General features: G+C 34.1%; 1 protein-coding gene across 2 annotated transcripts in view; it reads right to left on the bottom strand.

Annotated features, from left to right (window-relative positions):
- The window catches only part of EXOC6B (exocyst complex component 6B), a 676,956-nt gene that overhangs the window by 342,226 nt on the left and 317,343 nt on the right, over positions 1-17,387 (bottom strand). For both annotated transcript variants that reach the window (XM_003922614.4, XM_010333467.3), the window contains 3 exons: positions 6,725-6,808; positions 6,302-6,348; positions 4,765-4,885 (listed from right to left, as the gene is read on the bottom strand). In XM_003922614.4, coding sequence (XP_003922663.1) covers positions 4,765-4,885; positions 6,302-6,348; positions 6,725-6,808 — 252 coding nt within the window. The remainder of the gene's footprint in view (positions 1-4,764; positions 4,886-6,301; positions 6,349-6,724; positions 6,809-17,387) is intronic.

Genomic DNA, 17,387 nt, shown 5'->3' with positions numbered 1-17,387 from the left:
GAGCGAAACTCTGTCTCAAAAAAAAAAAAAAAAAAAAAGAAGAAGAGTGAATTCAAATCATATGGTCTAGTAACAAACCTTAGTGTAAACATAATGTATAAAAGGTAGCCTTCAAAAACGTAGGGAAAGGACAGAGAGACAGAATGTTGTTTCTGCCCCCAAAACCACATGTTGATGCCCTATCTCCCAGCAAGGCTGTATTTGGAGACGGTGCCTTTGGGAGGTAATTAACATCAAATGAAGTGATACTTGTGAGGCCTTAATCCAATGGGATTGTTCTCCTTATAAAAAGAGGAGAGAGCAATCCCTCTTCAGCAGGCATGCACTGAGGAAAGGTCATGTGAGGAGAGTGAGAAGGTTAGCCTTCTGTAAACCAGGAAGAAAACCCTCAGTAACTAACCATGTTGATAACTTAATCTATAACTTCCATTCTCTAGTAAGAAAATAAATTTCTGTCATTTAAGTGACCCAGTCTACAGTATTTTCTTATGGTAGTTGGGCCCACTAAGACAGTAGATTATCACAATGATGTTATTGGAATTGAAGAGTCATCTTCAAAATAATTAGAGTCCAATCTCACACCCTATGCTAAAATAACTTTTTTATGGTTGTAGAAAAAGAAACTACAGAAATACTAAAATCAAATAAAGATAAACACATGCTTCAGAATAAATCACACATAAATTATAAAGTAAACAATCAATGAAATTACTCAAAAATGTTAAAACTTTTTGAAGCTGCAGAAAAGGTAAGAGACATTAAGAAAAATATTTACAATACATTATCAGATGAGGTTAATATTAAGATTAAAGGATAATGTCCATGTTTCAATAATGGTAAGATGTTTAAAAACTTGTGAAAATAAAGATAAAGGCAATGTATATAAACAAGAAATTCTATGAAGATATACAAATAAGATGTGAAGAGATTTATCAATATCAGTTTTTTTGTTTTGGTTTGCTTTTGAGATGGGGTCTTACTCTGTTACCCAGGCTAAAGTGCAGTGGCACTATCTCAGCTCACTGCACCCTCCACCTCCCAGGTTCCAGTAATTCTTCTCCCTCAGCCTACCAACTAGCTGTGACTACATGCCCATGCTATCATGCTCAGGTAATTTTTTAAAAATTTTCTTTTCTTGTTTTTGAGATGGAGCCTCGCTCTGTCACCCAGGCTGGAGTGCAATGGCATGATCTCAGCTTACTGCAACCTCTGCCTCCTGGGTTCAAGTGATTCTCCTTCCTCAGCCTCCTGAGTAGCTGGGACTACAGGCATATACCACCACACTCAGCTAATTTTTGTATTTTTAGTAGAGACAGGGTTTTACCATGTTGGCCAGGATGGTCTTGATCTCTTGACCTGTGATCCACCTGCCTTGCCCTACCAAAGTGCTGGAATTACAGGTGTGAGCCACCATGCCCATGCCCGGCTAATTTTTGTATTTTTAGTAGAGACGAGGTTTTACCACTTTGGCCAGGCTGGTCTTGAACTCCTGACCTCAGGTGATCCACCTTCCTTGGCCTTCCAAAGTGCTGGAATTACAGGTGTGAGCCACCACACCTGGCCTAATATCAGTATTATTTTTTTTTAAAGCATAATAAATTAAGTTACAATTTCTGACATTAGAAATGATATTCTGTTTTTAAACATAACTTTCTGTGGAGCAAAAAGAATAGAGAAATAGGCATTCTAATAGATGCTGCTCAGTGTTAAATAGTTAAACAGTTTGGGAGAGCAAATGAGCAATATTTAGAATCTAAGAAACATCCAAATACTTTAACACTCTATTTTCACGTCTTAAGAATTTGCTGTAAGTATAAACAATTGTGCAAGGATATGTTTAAAAGAGTATTAACTGCAATGTTTTCAATAACTAGATAAAAACAAAACAAAAATTTTCTTTAAAAGCCCAAAATATCAAATGAATCAGTTAAAAATAATAATATAATCCAAGAATACAATATTATGCATATTAAAATTAAATCAAATTCATTAGACATTAAAAGAAAAACACAGCATGTTCCTATTTAAAACCTATTTATATTACATATTGTTTACTCATATATTCAAAAGGAGTGTTTAAATTTATATATCAGAGAGCTAATAATAACCATGCAAGGGATGAAGACTAAATTGTTCTTAATCAAAATTTCTATTATAATATAGAAACGTATTTTTATAATGTTTATATTTTAGAACATACAACTTAATGCAGAAAAGTAAGGCACTCTACAAATGATCCTAAGACAATGAGTACAGTAATACAAAAAAAAATTAAAAATGAGATCCTTAATCATAGTATAAATGAAAGTAAATAGCAGGTGGTTGTAAATATATAAATGTGTAAATCTAATTATAAAATAAGCAACTTTTTCAAAATCTCAGAACATGAAAAAACATAAAAAATGTTTCAAGTTTGCCAGATTTTATTATGAGAAAAGAATAAAATAATAAAAATGTCAGATCAAGTCCTTGGTTACATATTTACAATGAGAGAAAATTAAAATTAAGATAAGTATTATTAGACATATCAATACTTAACAGTTTGTATACTATAACAAAAAACATAAGTAAAAATAAAAAAGGAGAAATATTTGCAACAGATTCAATAATGACATATCCTTTTTGGTTCAAACCCACATACATATTAAGCAATCTAGATCTTGCTGCTTGGATGGCACAAAGGCATCACAAAGTAATCATTTCAAATATTAACTCATCATCTCCCCACTCCAAACTATCAAAACTACTAACACTATCAAAAACTACTAACTACTATCAAAACTAAAAACAGAAACTAGCTTTGGTGTGCTAGTGGTTAAGTTCTGGTAGTTTCCTTGTAAGGATATTTTGTACCCACCCTTACAGGTTTGTATCAAAAACTACTAACTACTATCAAACTACTAGAATGCAATATTATGTATATTAAAATTAAATCAAATTGATTAACCATTAAATGAAAAACAACATGTTTCTATTTAAAACCTTTTATATATTGTATACTGTTTATTTACATATAATTTATATATTATTATATATTATTTATATATTCAAAAAGGGCCTTTAAATGTATATGTCAGAAAGCTAATAATAACTATGCAAGGGATGATGAACAAAACTACTAATACTATCATCCAAGAAAGGAAACCATTCACCTAGGCATTTCCTTGATAGTTCTTTCCTTTTTACCTCTTATGTCTAATTCATCAGAAAATACAATTAATCTACTTTCTAAAAATCTCTTGAATTCATCCATATCTCTCCATATCTACTATCAATCCTTGACCCAAACTATCATTATCACTTGACTGAAATACTAGACTAGCCTAGTAATTGTTTTCGAATTTATTCTTACCCCTCATTCACTATCCACACTTAAGCCAGAATAATCTTTCAAAATGTAAATCTGATCATCTTACTCCAAATTATCCCACCCCTCACCTTGAACACATCCACACATAACATACTCCATTCAGCCCACTGATTAAAAGGTCAAGTAGATCCTAAATAACATGGCTTCTATCTACTTCTCCTTTCTTCACCCTATGTTCTATGCACTCGGGACTTCTTTCAGGTCTCTGAGAGGGCTATGTTCCCTTAAAATAGATTTTACACACAGTATTTACTCTGTCTGGAACACCTGCTGATGAATTAGAAAAGGGAGTTCAAGGGGCCCAGATGATTTTTAAGTTTCTAGCTAGCACAACTAGATGGATAGTACAGCCATTTAAAATAAGAAATTGTTTTAATGCTAAATTACCTTCTGCCATTGACTCCTCACTCAAACACTTCAAGATAAGAGTTCTTGCACTACTGTGCTTTAGGTCTAAAATGAACATTTAATTAGGCTTCTTTGCATAAATGGTGACTTATTGATATTTTAATCTCCGAATGCCACTTCAAAAGCAAACACCCTATTTCCTACTCTGTCATTCTATCTTCCTTGTCTGCATTGCATGATCAATGATACTCTTGTTTACATGCTTATTGGATATCTCTTCTTATCAAAATATAACTCTCTGAGAGCAAAGACTATCTATCTTGTTCATTGTCATATTCCCACTGCTGAAGCATAATCAATCTTTAAGAAATACTAAAGGAATGAATGAGCGAATGATTAATTCAAAGCCAGCATTCTCTACCTGCCACATTTAAATATATCAATAGATCACAGGAACAGAAAATTAGACACCTTAATATGTTATGAACATTTTTTTTTTCAAAAAGTTAACAGTAGAACTGTGAACCAAATCAGTGTTTATAATATTAATAGGAAATATAGAAGGCAAAAGGGTATAGTGGCTAAGAACATGGGCTCTAGAGTCAGACCATCTGCGTTTCTATCTAACTTCTACTTCTTATTGTATGGCATTATGCTGGTTACCTAGCCTCTCTGAGGTTCAATTTCCCAGACTATAAGGTAAATATAGTAATAATAATAATAATAATAATAATACCTACCTTTTTAGGGTTGTAGTGAGGATGAAATAAGAGTACGTATAAAGTACACAAAATAACGTCTGTCTCATAGAATAATCAACAGACATTAGCTGCTGCTTTCTTATTGCAAAGGGCATCTATTAAAGTAACTCAGTGGTAGAAAATGTGACAAGTTGAAGGAGCTATTTCCATGTCTTTGAAGGACATACATAGCTCCAAGTGAGTGATTGCAAAGACACACATATGTGGATTTTAAAGCAGTAAAACACTGAATAGTATATAGATAATCAGCTCTAAATAACAACTTCCCTTGGGCTTCTTACATACCGAGTGGGTACGGAGTGCTGCGATGGTTTTTGAAAGTGCCATTTCCCACAGTTCATCAATGTAGGCTCTATTAACTAAGCCCTGGGTTGTATGTAAAATGTGATCTTCAACCACAAAAAAGCTAAGATTGAGGAAAAAAGAAAGCACAGCTGTCAGAATTTACAGTTATATTACTATCTCTGGGGTTTTACAAGCATTAAGAGATACCATCAAATGCAAAGTTAGTAGTCATTGTTTTCTTGAAATGACTACTAACTACTAACTAAATGAAGAAAGTTATTCAGTTATCTCAATATCATAAATGAAATCAGACTACTTGGACTAAAAATTACATCTGTGATTATGATATCTTCTTAACTACTCCTAGAGATATTAAGAGTTACATTTGTATTACATCTCTACTAAATGTTAACAATGATATCCAGTGGTTTAAAAGGGAGGAAAATGTGTAGAGGTAATAAAGGCGAATTTTGTTATATAAGAAAACACCCAGCCATCAATACATTTCAAAAAGTAAATTTTAAAGAGATCATAAAAGCTAATATATGTTATATACATCATATATATTATGTATTATTTATATATATATTTTAAGCATCCAATGCACAAAATATCAAAATAATTCCCTCATGCAAACTCTCTCATCAAAGTGTTGAAAAGGCATCATATAAAGGTTTCAAAAATGCAAAGTTATTTTTCAACAGTCTTGTTTTGGCTTCTTGTTATTATGCATTTAAAATGTACCTTTCATTGTCTTGCCTAAATGTTCATATTAATGAAAAAAACTTCTTTATTAGGGAATTTTTATGATATATTTTAATAACTACTAATTATATTGAAACAATTTAAATCTGAAAAAAACAAACCTGATGACGAATCCAAGTTATTTCCTTTTCTGTTTACTGCGAAGTCATTATTTTGCAATTTGAACAAGCTGCCTATATTGGGATGTTTATTTGGGAAATGCAATTCCATACCACTATATACACTCTAGATGAGGGTGGCAAACTATATTAGCCCATGGGATAAACCTAGCCCACTGCCTGTTTTTATAAAGATTGTTTTATTGGAACATAGCCATGCTCATCATTTACGTATTGTCTATAGCTACTTTTGCACTACAACAACAGAGCTAAACAGTTGAGAGAGATCATACGGCCTATTAAGCCCAAAATATTTTACTATCTGGCCCTTTTAGAAAAAGTTTACCAACTTTTGATGATTATTTGGTTCCATCTACCAAAAACAAAGAAACAAAACATAAAGTATAATAAGATTACAATTCAATGTTTTTCTCACTTTATCCACAAAGTGCCCTCCAGCAATATAATGTTGAAACCAGCAGGATGTTCCTTTTAAATCATTAGAAAATCAGAAACAAACCTTGTCTTAAGAATTTTAAAAAAGAAAATGAATTTTAAAAAAAGAAAAAGAAAAAGAATTTCCCAAGGAAAACCTGATTTATTTTTCCAACTCTCACAAATCTATGTATTGAAAGTGTATAAATTTAAATAAATAAATATATATATATACCTACCCTACGATTTGATTAAAATATTTCCTGTAGCCATCTAATGTTTCATGCTGCAACAAAGCAATGAAGAAAGTTATTGTTTCTATTCTGTTATTTTAAAAAAAAAGTTAAAATCAGTCACTTAATTTCTTAAGGCTCAGTTCCCTAGATGATATCTGGTAAGGTAAAAATAATAATATTATCTACTAATGAAGCAGAAATGGGACAGCACATATCCAGTACTTAGAACACTGAGTGACACACAGCAATCAATCAATAATGTTTTCTTACTGCAAGTCGCATCCACCAAAAGTGATCTGAGAATGACAGTATACACACAGACACACACACACACACACACACACACACACACACACACACTCAAGCATCAAAAAATACCAACAAGGAAAAGTAAAAATGTGAGAAAAGTGAAGATAGTAATTCTACCATGTTAGACGGAGGTTGAAGTACCAAACGAGCCTGTTTTCGCCTCTGTTTTCGGTAGTAATTCTCAAATGTTTCTCGGGCACCCTGTAAAATAAAGAAAATGGAAATGGTTTTGACACAATTGAACCAATTACTTTTATATTTCAAGGGAAAAGAGAAGGTCCCAGGTCTGGAATTTGGTAGTACCACATTGCTCAAAATCTGCTATTTTAATAGTGATGATAATGATAGAAAATAAAAATAACTATTGCCATTTATTGAACCTTACTTACAAATCTGTAAGGGTGGGTATAAAATATCCTTACAAGGAAACTACAAGAGCTTAACCACCAGTACACCAAAGCTGGTATCTGAATCAACTATCTCAAACTCACAAGAATGAAGAGAAACCAACCTTTCCATAAGTTATGATAACAGGTAAGAAAATGTTCCTTAAAAAGCTCACAGAACATTCCAGAAGGAAAATGTCCAGAATAAAAACCAGCTTTCAAACAAATCATGAACAAAGGGGCAATGGGAAGCAGCAAAAAAGCAGGAACTGAGAACAGTATATTAGTATCCACCTTAGGGTATAATCTACCATAGGATTAAACCCGAAAAAAAAACAAAAGCATGAAGATTCTTGGTACACAGCTCCTACTTTTCATTTATAGTATCTGGGCTTAAAATGAGAAGTCCTCTACAGAGTAACAACTGACTCATGAGCTATGTACTGGGTTAAAAAGTGGTCTCCCAAAATTCATATCCTTCGTGGAACTTCAGAATATAGTCATATTTGGAAACAGGGCCACTGTAGATATAATTAGTTAAATTAAGATGTGATCCTCTTAGTGGAAGGGACCTTAATACAGTATGTCTGGTGTCCTGAAAAGCCAAAATGAAATGACAGAGACACACAGGGAGAACACCATGTGATGACAGAGACAGAGAGCAGAGTGATACAGCTGCAAGCCAGGGAACATCAGAGATTGTTGATCACCAGCAGGAGCTAGAGAAACACAACAAAAGATTCTACCTAGTCTCAGGGAGAACATGGCCCTTCTGATGCCTTGATTTTGGAATAATAGCCTCCAAAACTGGGACAGAATACATTTCTGTTGTTTTAAGCCACTCAATTAATGGTGCTTTGTCACAGCAGCTCTAGAAAACTAATAGAAACTCAACGTATTTAGATTATTATGCCCCACTTATTACTGAATTCTACTCTTAATCCAAAGCTTTTCTAAATAAACAAGAGTAAAAATGGAAAGACAGTATACCACAGTGGTAAAGAGCATTGATTTTGGAACCAGAGGTTATTACATTTGAATCATGATTCTGTCCCTTACTAGCTATATAACTGCTAAAAATAGCTGTATAACTTCCTTCTACTAATTTAAGTTCCACTATTTAACTTTCACTAATAGGTGTGCAATGGTTTTCTCATTTGTAGAGATGCCAGCATCATATGATTGTAATGAGGATTTAGAGGAGTTATAAAGCTCTTAGAACACTATCTCATGCAAGTGCTTATTTTAAAAATAAATAAGATAAAATCAGTGATTAAATTAAAAGCCCCATACACCTAAAAAAAAAAGTATAAATGCCATGCAATACCTAGTTTAGTTTTCTTCTGCCTTCCTGAAAAATAAAGAACTTTATTCAAGATGATTTATTTGTTAGATTCCCGAACTGGTCCTAAAAAATTAAGACAGTTGACTTAAGGTACTAAGTCATGTAAAGACATTAGTGTAGCTCAGGAGTTGGCAAACATTTTCTGTAAAGGATAGGATAGTAAATATATGAGGGCTTGGTGGACAGCTACTCAATTCTGCTGCTGTCGTACAAAAGCAGCCATAAACAAATATGGCTGTGTTCCAATAAAACCTTGTTTATGGAAATAAATTATAATTTTTCACAGTTTTCACCTGTCACGAAATATTCCTTTTCTTTTCATCTGAAAAATTGAAAAACCATTTTTAGTTCATAGGCCCTAGAGAAACAGGCAGCAGGCTGGATTTGGTGAATCTCGGTGTAGCTTAAAAACAACAGTTTTAAAGTTCTAAAGTGATTATAACTGTATCCAAGTTTTTCTGCCTCTAAAATGAAATCAAACAGACAGCTATTTCAAGGCTTTTTTCATCCATATATTAATGAGGAAGTAAATGATTCCATTTAAGAAATAAGAGGAAACTGCTAGTTGGTTTGTCAAAGTTATTCTCAACTTGTCACCATTTCACAGCATAGTAGCATTATTAAATGTTAATTACATTCTGTATTCACTAAAGGGCTTTTCATTTTAAGGTTAACAGCCCTAAAGAACCTTTATTATTGTAGTGTGACATTACATATTCAACATGCTTTGGAGCCAAGATAAACTTACTTGAGAATTTAGGGAAAGCATTCTCTCTAATTATACCATATACTAATTTAATTTTTTGTTATAAATGATAGAAACTATATAAGATGAAATTCCATATAAAAACCAAATCAGGAACTTCTCTTTAATTCTAAACTGGATATAGTTTTGCCTTTCAAGTATTCCTTTAATAGAATAAAAACAAAAGAACACAGCAATTTATCTAATAGGTCTGGCTTCCCATTAACAAAAATGAGCTGGAGTTTCCTTAGCAGCTGCTAAATTCACCTTTGGTTATTCTGTTCCCTCTGCCAATTCTGTTAACTTAGATGTTTGACCAGTCGAGTTGAGTAATTCGTGAAGTGCCTGTCTATTGAGGGAAGTCACTAGATGAAGTATAGAAGTTTCACTTAAGTTCCAAGCTCTTTCAATCACTAACATTAAAAAAAAAAAAAAAAAAACTGCTGAAGACACAAGCAAATAGATCTAAAACAATAAGCAGGCAAGTAAAAGTTGGATTTTTTCCTACTTTATGTCATAAGTATTACACTGCTCCAAAAGTTTTGTGTTAATACACACAATCTCACCAAAAACCAAGTCACTTAATGTATATTAAGTGCTTACCATGTGATAGGCACACTGTACTCACTGAATTTATTGCCTACTATGGAAGACTGACAATTAAGCAATTATATTAAAATGAACTACAAATCCTATGCATTAACGTAGTGTGTGTGTGTGTGTGTGTGTGTGTGTGTGTGTGTATATGCATGTGTGTGTTGGGGGGGAAATGTCAGAGACATTTATAGTTCTGACTGAAGAATGAGTCAGAAGAATAAGCCAGAAAGAGAGAAAGCGGGAAAAAAATGTTTCTGGTGGAGACAGAGGCTGAATGGAAAAAAGGCATCACATATCTGAAGAATCTGAAAGAAGTTCTTGATGGCTGAACTTGAGGTATAAGGCATAGGGCTGACAAGAGATGAGGCAGGAAGGCTTCATAAATTATGTTAAGGTATTTGTACTCTAGTGACCATAAGCATATTAGATATTTTGGTAGTTGTACTCCAGAGAGTAGAATAAAGAAAGGGAAAAATTAAAATTCAAAAGATCAGTTAGAATCTGAGATGTATTTGGGAGGCTTACGCTAGAAATTAATTGGACATGGGTGATAAAGAATAAGAAGGAAAGAAGGCTCATACAAAGTTTCTATCCTGGGTAACTGGTTTGATGGTGGTTTCATTTGTGAGACAGGGAACATAACTAGATGGAATAGACAGCAGATCATTATTCACAGATTCTGTATTTGCGTAGTTGTCTACGTGCTAAAATTCATTTGTAAACCAAAAAGGAATACTCATAGTTCTTTCATGGTCATTCAACAGACACATGCAGAGGGGTGAAAAATTTGAGTTGCCTAACGCATATGTTTCTAGCTAAGGTTTAAACAAGGCAATGTTCTGCTTTCTTATTCTAGTTTTCATGCTGTAAATGGGTATCATTTTCATAATCTACCCAGTGGCACATCGTTTTGCATTTTTGCACGTTTGGTTGCTGATTTTGCTGTTTAAAATGGTCTCCAACCATAGTGCTGACATGTTGTCTAGCATTTCTAAACTCAAGAAAACTGTGATGGGCCTTACAGAGAAAACCCACATGGTAGAGAAACTTCTCTCAGGCTTGAGTATAGTGCTGTCTGCTATGAGTTCAATGTTAATGAATTGGTATATTAAATAACATATCCTTAAACAGAAACACGCATAAATAAAGGTTACGCATTCATTGGTTGATGAAAATGTGACCAGAAGCTCACAGAAAACTAATCCTGTATTTCCCCGAAAAGCAGTGGCTCAGTATTCACTCACTCAGTGTTTCCAGTGACTTTATAGAACTACCTACCATGAAAAATGACAACTGACCACATTTGGGAAGATTGATAATGATGACTAATATACTGGACATATTTAATTGATGACTTCCAAGAAGTGCTCGGGAACTGGCATATTTGGGTCTATAGATCAAGAGAATCATAATCATTAGCAGAGACATAGTAACCAAGGCCTTTAAAGAAAGGGCTCTAAGAAATGCATGTAGAATTAAAATACAAAAGAATCTAGCACAAAACTCCAAAGGACATGAGCCATCAGGAAATGTGTGGCTCTTTCTTATAACTCAAACTTTGAACGTCAACTACTTTAAAAAGACTTTTCTACTACTCAACTTAAAATGGAAATTTTGCCTAACAGATAACCCTTTTATTCTTTGGTTAGCACATGTCTCCATGTGATATTGTTTACTGTCTGTCTTCTTTTGTTAGGATGCAAGCTCCATTGAGAAAAAGTCTCAGTTCATCTTGTTTATTGTTGTGTTCCTAGCTCCTACAACAATCCCAGACATGTAACTGGTATGCAATTTTGAATAAATAATTAAATGTGTGAATAAATTATTAATCTATAATTTCTTATAAGCCTCTACTTTGATATTTGCCTTTAATCTCCTACTGCAATAATCATTTATTTGTAAGTATTCCTACTCTTGTCATAAAATTTTTTGATCTCCATTTATTCTTTTTTTTTGAGACGGAGTTTTGCTCTTGTTACCCAGGCTGGAGTGCAATGGTGCAATCTCAGCTCACCGCAACCTCTGCCTCCTGGGTTCAGGCAATTCTCCTGCCTCAGCCTCCTGAGTAGCTGGGATTACAGGCACATGCCACCATGCCCTGCTAATTTTTTGTATTTTTAGTAGAGATGGGGTTTCACTATGTTGACCAGGATGGTCTCGATCTCCTGACCTCGTGATCCACCTGCCTCAGCCTCCCAAAGTGCTGGGATTACAGGCTTGAGCCACCGTGCCCGGCCTTGATCTCCATTTATTCTTTTAAAGCTTTTTGTTCCTGTTTCATAGAGGTAATTATTTTTAAGAATTTTCTTTTGATTCCTACAGAAAATCATTTTTAGTGTCACGTTTCCTCTGGAATTTTAGGATGATGTTCTTTGACCCTTTCTATTCAATACATTTTCTCAGACATCATTTTGTTTTGTTGTGTTTTGTTTTCCCAATTACTCTATTTTGAATGAGAGGAGCTTTTTCTGGACCAGTACTTTCAGACTTGGTTTGTGGTTTGCATTTGGTCCATTCATCATTTATCTGGCTATAGATCTAACATCATTATGGAAGTGGCAACTCAGGTTGATGTGCCCAGGTCCAAAGACAATCTACAAACTGATTCCAGCATCTAGCAAGCAACTGGCCTATAAAATGTGAGCAAATATTCTCCTACCATACAGTTTCCAGTGTTTAATAATCTGAACTTCTTAAACTGAATTAAAAACAGAGTGATACAGAATCTTCCTATACGTGCTCCTGTATGGCACCATTATTTTGAATAATTTCCAGCACAGGATGAACTGTACAGCTACCAGCACTACCCTACCTAATTCCCGTATTCCCCTTGCCCCACACTCTGGGAGCCTTAAAATGAAAAATTCATGCACCACAAGGGTTGCCAACTGCTATGGTCTAAATGTGTCCCCCAAAATTAATATGTTGAAACTTCACCACCAACATAGTATTAAGAGATGCAACTTTTAAGAGGTGATTAAGTGATGAGGGGAGGGCCCTCATGAATGGAATTAGGGCCCCTATAAAAGACTTTGAGGGAGTGGGTTTGCCCCCTCCCATCTCTTCTGCCATGTGGAAACACAGAGTTCCTCCCCTGCATTCTTTTCCTCTGGAGGATACAGCAATAAAGTGCCATCTGGAAGCAAAGAGCAGCCTTCACCAGACAAAAGAACCTATTATTGGTTTGATCTTGGACTTCTCAGCCTCCAGAACCATAAGAAGTAAGTTTCTATTGTTTATAAATTACCCAATCTTTGGTATTTTGTTATAGCAGCACAAATGGACTAAAACACTGGCTAATGTGTTCATAAATTCAGGATCCTATTTTTAAGCTAGAAGGCAAACAATGGGAAAGGCATAAAATGTCTTCTGAGTTATGATTTGCTCTGCTTATGACATCAAAATACATCACCTAACAGCTAAATTTCTCAATCCATTCAAGTGGCCCAATAGAGAAAATTTTACTCAAATTCAGACAAAATGTTAATTATCAGCCTTACTTATCAATGGTGTAACTTTTCAGATTTTTATGCATCTAAAGTATTTGGGTAAGAGTTAAGAAATACAGACATAGAAAGACATAGAAGCCAAGCAAGGCTTTGTTTATATTCTTTTTTTTTTTTTAGACGGAGTCTAGCTCTGTCGCCCAGGCTGGAGTGCAGTGGTGCAATTTCGGCTCACTGCAACTTCTACCTTCCAGGGTTCAAGTGATTCTCCTGCCTCAACCTCCCAAGTAGCTGGGACTACAGGCGCGTGCCACCATGCCTGGCTAATTTTTTTGTATTTTTAGTAGAGATGAGGTTTCACCATGTTAGCCAAGATGGTCTCGATCTCATGACCTTGTGATATGCCCGCCTCCGCCTCCCAAATTGCTGGGATTACAGGTGTGAGCCACCATGCCCAGCCTGTTTGACATTTTTATATTGAATACATATATACCATCTGAAATTTAACCTAAATACTTAAGACTGTATTATTATAATGAAATCTCCATTTTTTTTTATCATTTACTTATAAAGAAACTATATGAGAAGAGCTAAATAACCACAACACAGATCCTGTATTTATTTAATGCCCAAACAAGAGAAAAAATATTCTCCAAGCTCTGTTAAGCTCTTCTTCAATTAACTGGGTATGTGATTTACTAAATTCATATTTAATTTAAATATTCAATATTATATCACACCCTATATACTTCCTGGGGAAGGGTGCAAACGGTCAAATGCTATAAAAGCCACTGCTATTCTCAAAGTCTAATAATTAGTCCTTGCACTGTATTTTGTCAGAAAATAACACACTTCTCAGGCAATGTTGGAAATAGTTTCTTTTTTTAACCTTTTGTTTATAGCTGTGTTTTCTACATTGTTTATCTCTTTTTGAGTTATTATTAATTACAAAAGTACAATATGTGACTTATAGAAAAACTAAACAACACAAATTGGGCAAAAAGAAAAAATGAAGCCATTCATAATCTCATAATGCAGAGATAACTACTTGTTACTTTTTGACATATTCCCTATTCAATATATTTTTCTCAGATCTCATTTTGTTTTATTTTCCCAACACTCTATTTTGAGCATAACTACCTCTTTCTAGATCATATCTTATTTCAGGCTTTGTTTGCGGTTTGCATTTGGCCCATTCACCAAGATCTAATATCCTTACAGACTTTGCCCTATTCTAAATAGATCAATATTTCACATATATGTACATATACACACATATAAATAGGGTCATAGTCTATATACTTTCTTCATTGAACTTTGTAACAAAAGTCTTTTCTCCGGCATCATAGTTCAGCACGATCCACTTTTACTCTACAACAATGTTTCAATTCCTTTTCTTCAAACCCATGCTACTGTCACCATACAAATGCTGGAACTAACAAGGGCTCTGAATAAATGTTTAAAAGTAAAATAAAAACACAAGTGACAACCTCAAATTCTTCTCCATGTGTCCAGACACTTGTCTGAATAAAAACATAGTAACACAAAAAATACTGCCACTCAATGTGGGCAAATGAATGAGGCTTTTGGTTTTGCATATAAAAGCAGTAAAATTTACTACTAATATAACTCAAAGCTGAATTTCAGCTGCTGTAGGTTACAAATTCTGACTCATTTGATGTACAACAGTAATCAAATAAGTCAGAATCACATGATTCCATTCTTGGGAGGGAAAGAGACAGCCAGATGAAACATCTTTCCAAGGATTTCCTTTTCTTCATGAAATCTGACAGTGTTCACCATATACACAGAAACCCAGAACATTTCAAACCATTATTGAGCTCCATGCCTCTAAACATTAGTGGCATATTACATCCTTATTTTTGCAGAGAAAAAAATTTATACTAAGAAATACTACTTCATATGGGCAATCTGTCTACACAACAGGAAAAAAGGGGCAGACCTTATATTCTCTTCATTAAATATCTACTATGCCATTATTTGGCTAAACAGCTCTTATCTACTGGGTCTTTCCTGGTAGATATTGGCATGGGGTCTATTGGAGAGTGGGCTGAGTTCTTCACATCTGTCAAAATAACAGAAAATTAACCCTTGGATTGAGAAGCAACTAAAGACAACTACACAAAGAACAAGGGAAGGGAAAGGAAGAAGGGAAGCACACAGCATTGTTCTTCCACCTTTGCCTACAGGAAGTAATATTTCCACTAGGTCTTGGGGAAAGCCTGTAATTTCACCACCCTGACTGCAGCTGCAATTCCCTTTTAACTGTCACAGCATCCAAGTGAAGACAGGTTTAGTCAGAGTTTAAAAAAAAAAAAAACTGAAAGGACCATTTTAATTTGCTTCCATGTGAAAAGGGGAGTAGTTTTCATAGAGCCCCGTAATGACGTTCAGCGGGATATTACACTTCACCATATGGCTAATTTGCACAGCAGGTTCAAAGCAGAATTTTTCTTTCATTAGAACTGCCCTAAAGATCAGACTACAGAAATATGTGAAAAGAACAAACCCAAGATGCCCCCTATTGCTTAAATCTAGAAACAGTGAATTCCCAGATATAAAAGCCAATTGCCAGAGTTCCCATGACAAGGTTATTCAAGAGACATGAAGGTGTGTGTCACAGCTCTACTTATATGTATTAGGGCTTTGAAAAATGTCTAAACCACAAGTTTATCTATGTAATAAACCTGCATGTATACCCCTGACCTTAAAATAAAAGTAAAAAAAAAACTTAACTGTATGTTTTAAAATAACTTAAAAAGTGTAACTGGATTGTTTGCAAATCAATGAAGTAATACTTGAAAGGATGGATACCCCATTCTTCATAATGTGCTTATTTCACATTGTACGCCTATATCAAAATACCTCATGTACCCCATAAATATATATACCTAATATGTGCCCTCAAAAATTAAAAAGAAAAAAAAGAAAAATGTCTAAACTTCAAGAGCCACAACACTGTCAAAACGCCTCACAAAAAAACTGTATATGGAGAAAGGATACTTACTTTGATAGTAAGTATCTTTAATGATTTTATCATTAAAAATATCATTACTTCCAAATATCCTAATTCTTGATATCACTCAATTAGCCTACACAATTAATCTACATAAACTTCTGACCCTTATTTGAAAAGAGCAGAGGCAGTCTGATGTTCTAACAGAGTCCTGTTTATTTTTAAGGTTCCCTTAAAACCTATGTTTGTCTTGGCATTTCCTCCTGCTGCTATATCTCAAGCATGAGCCATAGAAGAGCATCCCCTCCGGGGGTCAATGGAGTCTGTAGGACTTTAAAAAAGAAAAGAAAGAAATCTGATGTTTGATGATTATGGAGTAGTTGAGTCTGTGCTTTTGAAGAAAGTAAACATGATTAACAATCTTGGCCTTTGTAATTAGCTTCCCCTCTCCAAGACAGAGTGTTAATTTATTAAATATTTTAACAAAGAGTCTTTTATTATCAGATTCAGTTTGGCTGGCTCCTTTCATAGCATTACCAATTACAACCAATAAAGCTTTAATTGATGACTACTTTTTATAACCTTTGACCCAAGATGATAAACAGTTGTACCTTAGAAGCAAAAGGGTAAACCTCAAAGGGAATGGTTCTTAATCATGCTTAGCAAATCAAACTGCTTAAAATTACAACTTACCTACCTGTAGAACAACAACAAAGGCACACTTCCTCAATGATGAAGGTTAATTCATTAGAAAAAAAATTGAATTTCACTTTTAAGGTCAATATCCCTTTTGTTAGGGAAACCCTAACCTGAATTACCTGCATATAACTGTGCACTTTAATGGGCTAATTATTCAAAGAATACGATTTATACAATTTGTAGATAAGAAAATTTTTAATATAAAACAGATAAGATACAAGTTATTTTACTATTTTAAAAAATCATTACACTAAAATTACAACTCCCCACTATCCCCAAATCCCATCATTTTCTTCAGTGGTCCCTAACATACCAGTTACTACCTAAGGGCATGTGAGTAAAGAAGTAAACAAAATTATTTGCCCAAAAATAGGACACCAAAAATTCTTAACTGAATGTCTGCATATGATGAGAAAGGAGAGTAATTACTTTTATTACCATGAACGAAATCAGGCTTTTCTACATTTTCTCCAAAGAACTATTCCAAAAGTTGGTAGTTTTCTAAAGTTATTATTCATATACCCAATTTCACACCTGCCAACTTTTAAGTCTTTTCTGCTGACCTAACTTATACTTGTCAATCTT

This window comes from Saimiri boliviensis, chromosome 1 (genome assembly GCF_048565385.1).
Source record: "Saimiri boliviensis isolate mSaiBol1 chromosome 1, mSaiBol1.pri, whole genome shotgun sequence".
Classification (NCBI taxonomy): Eukaryota; Metazoa; Chordata; class Mammalia; order Primates; family Cebidae; genus Saimiri; species Saimiri boliviensis.
This window is presented reverse-complemented; position numbering and strand designations above follow the sequence as displayed.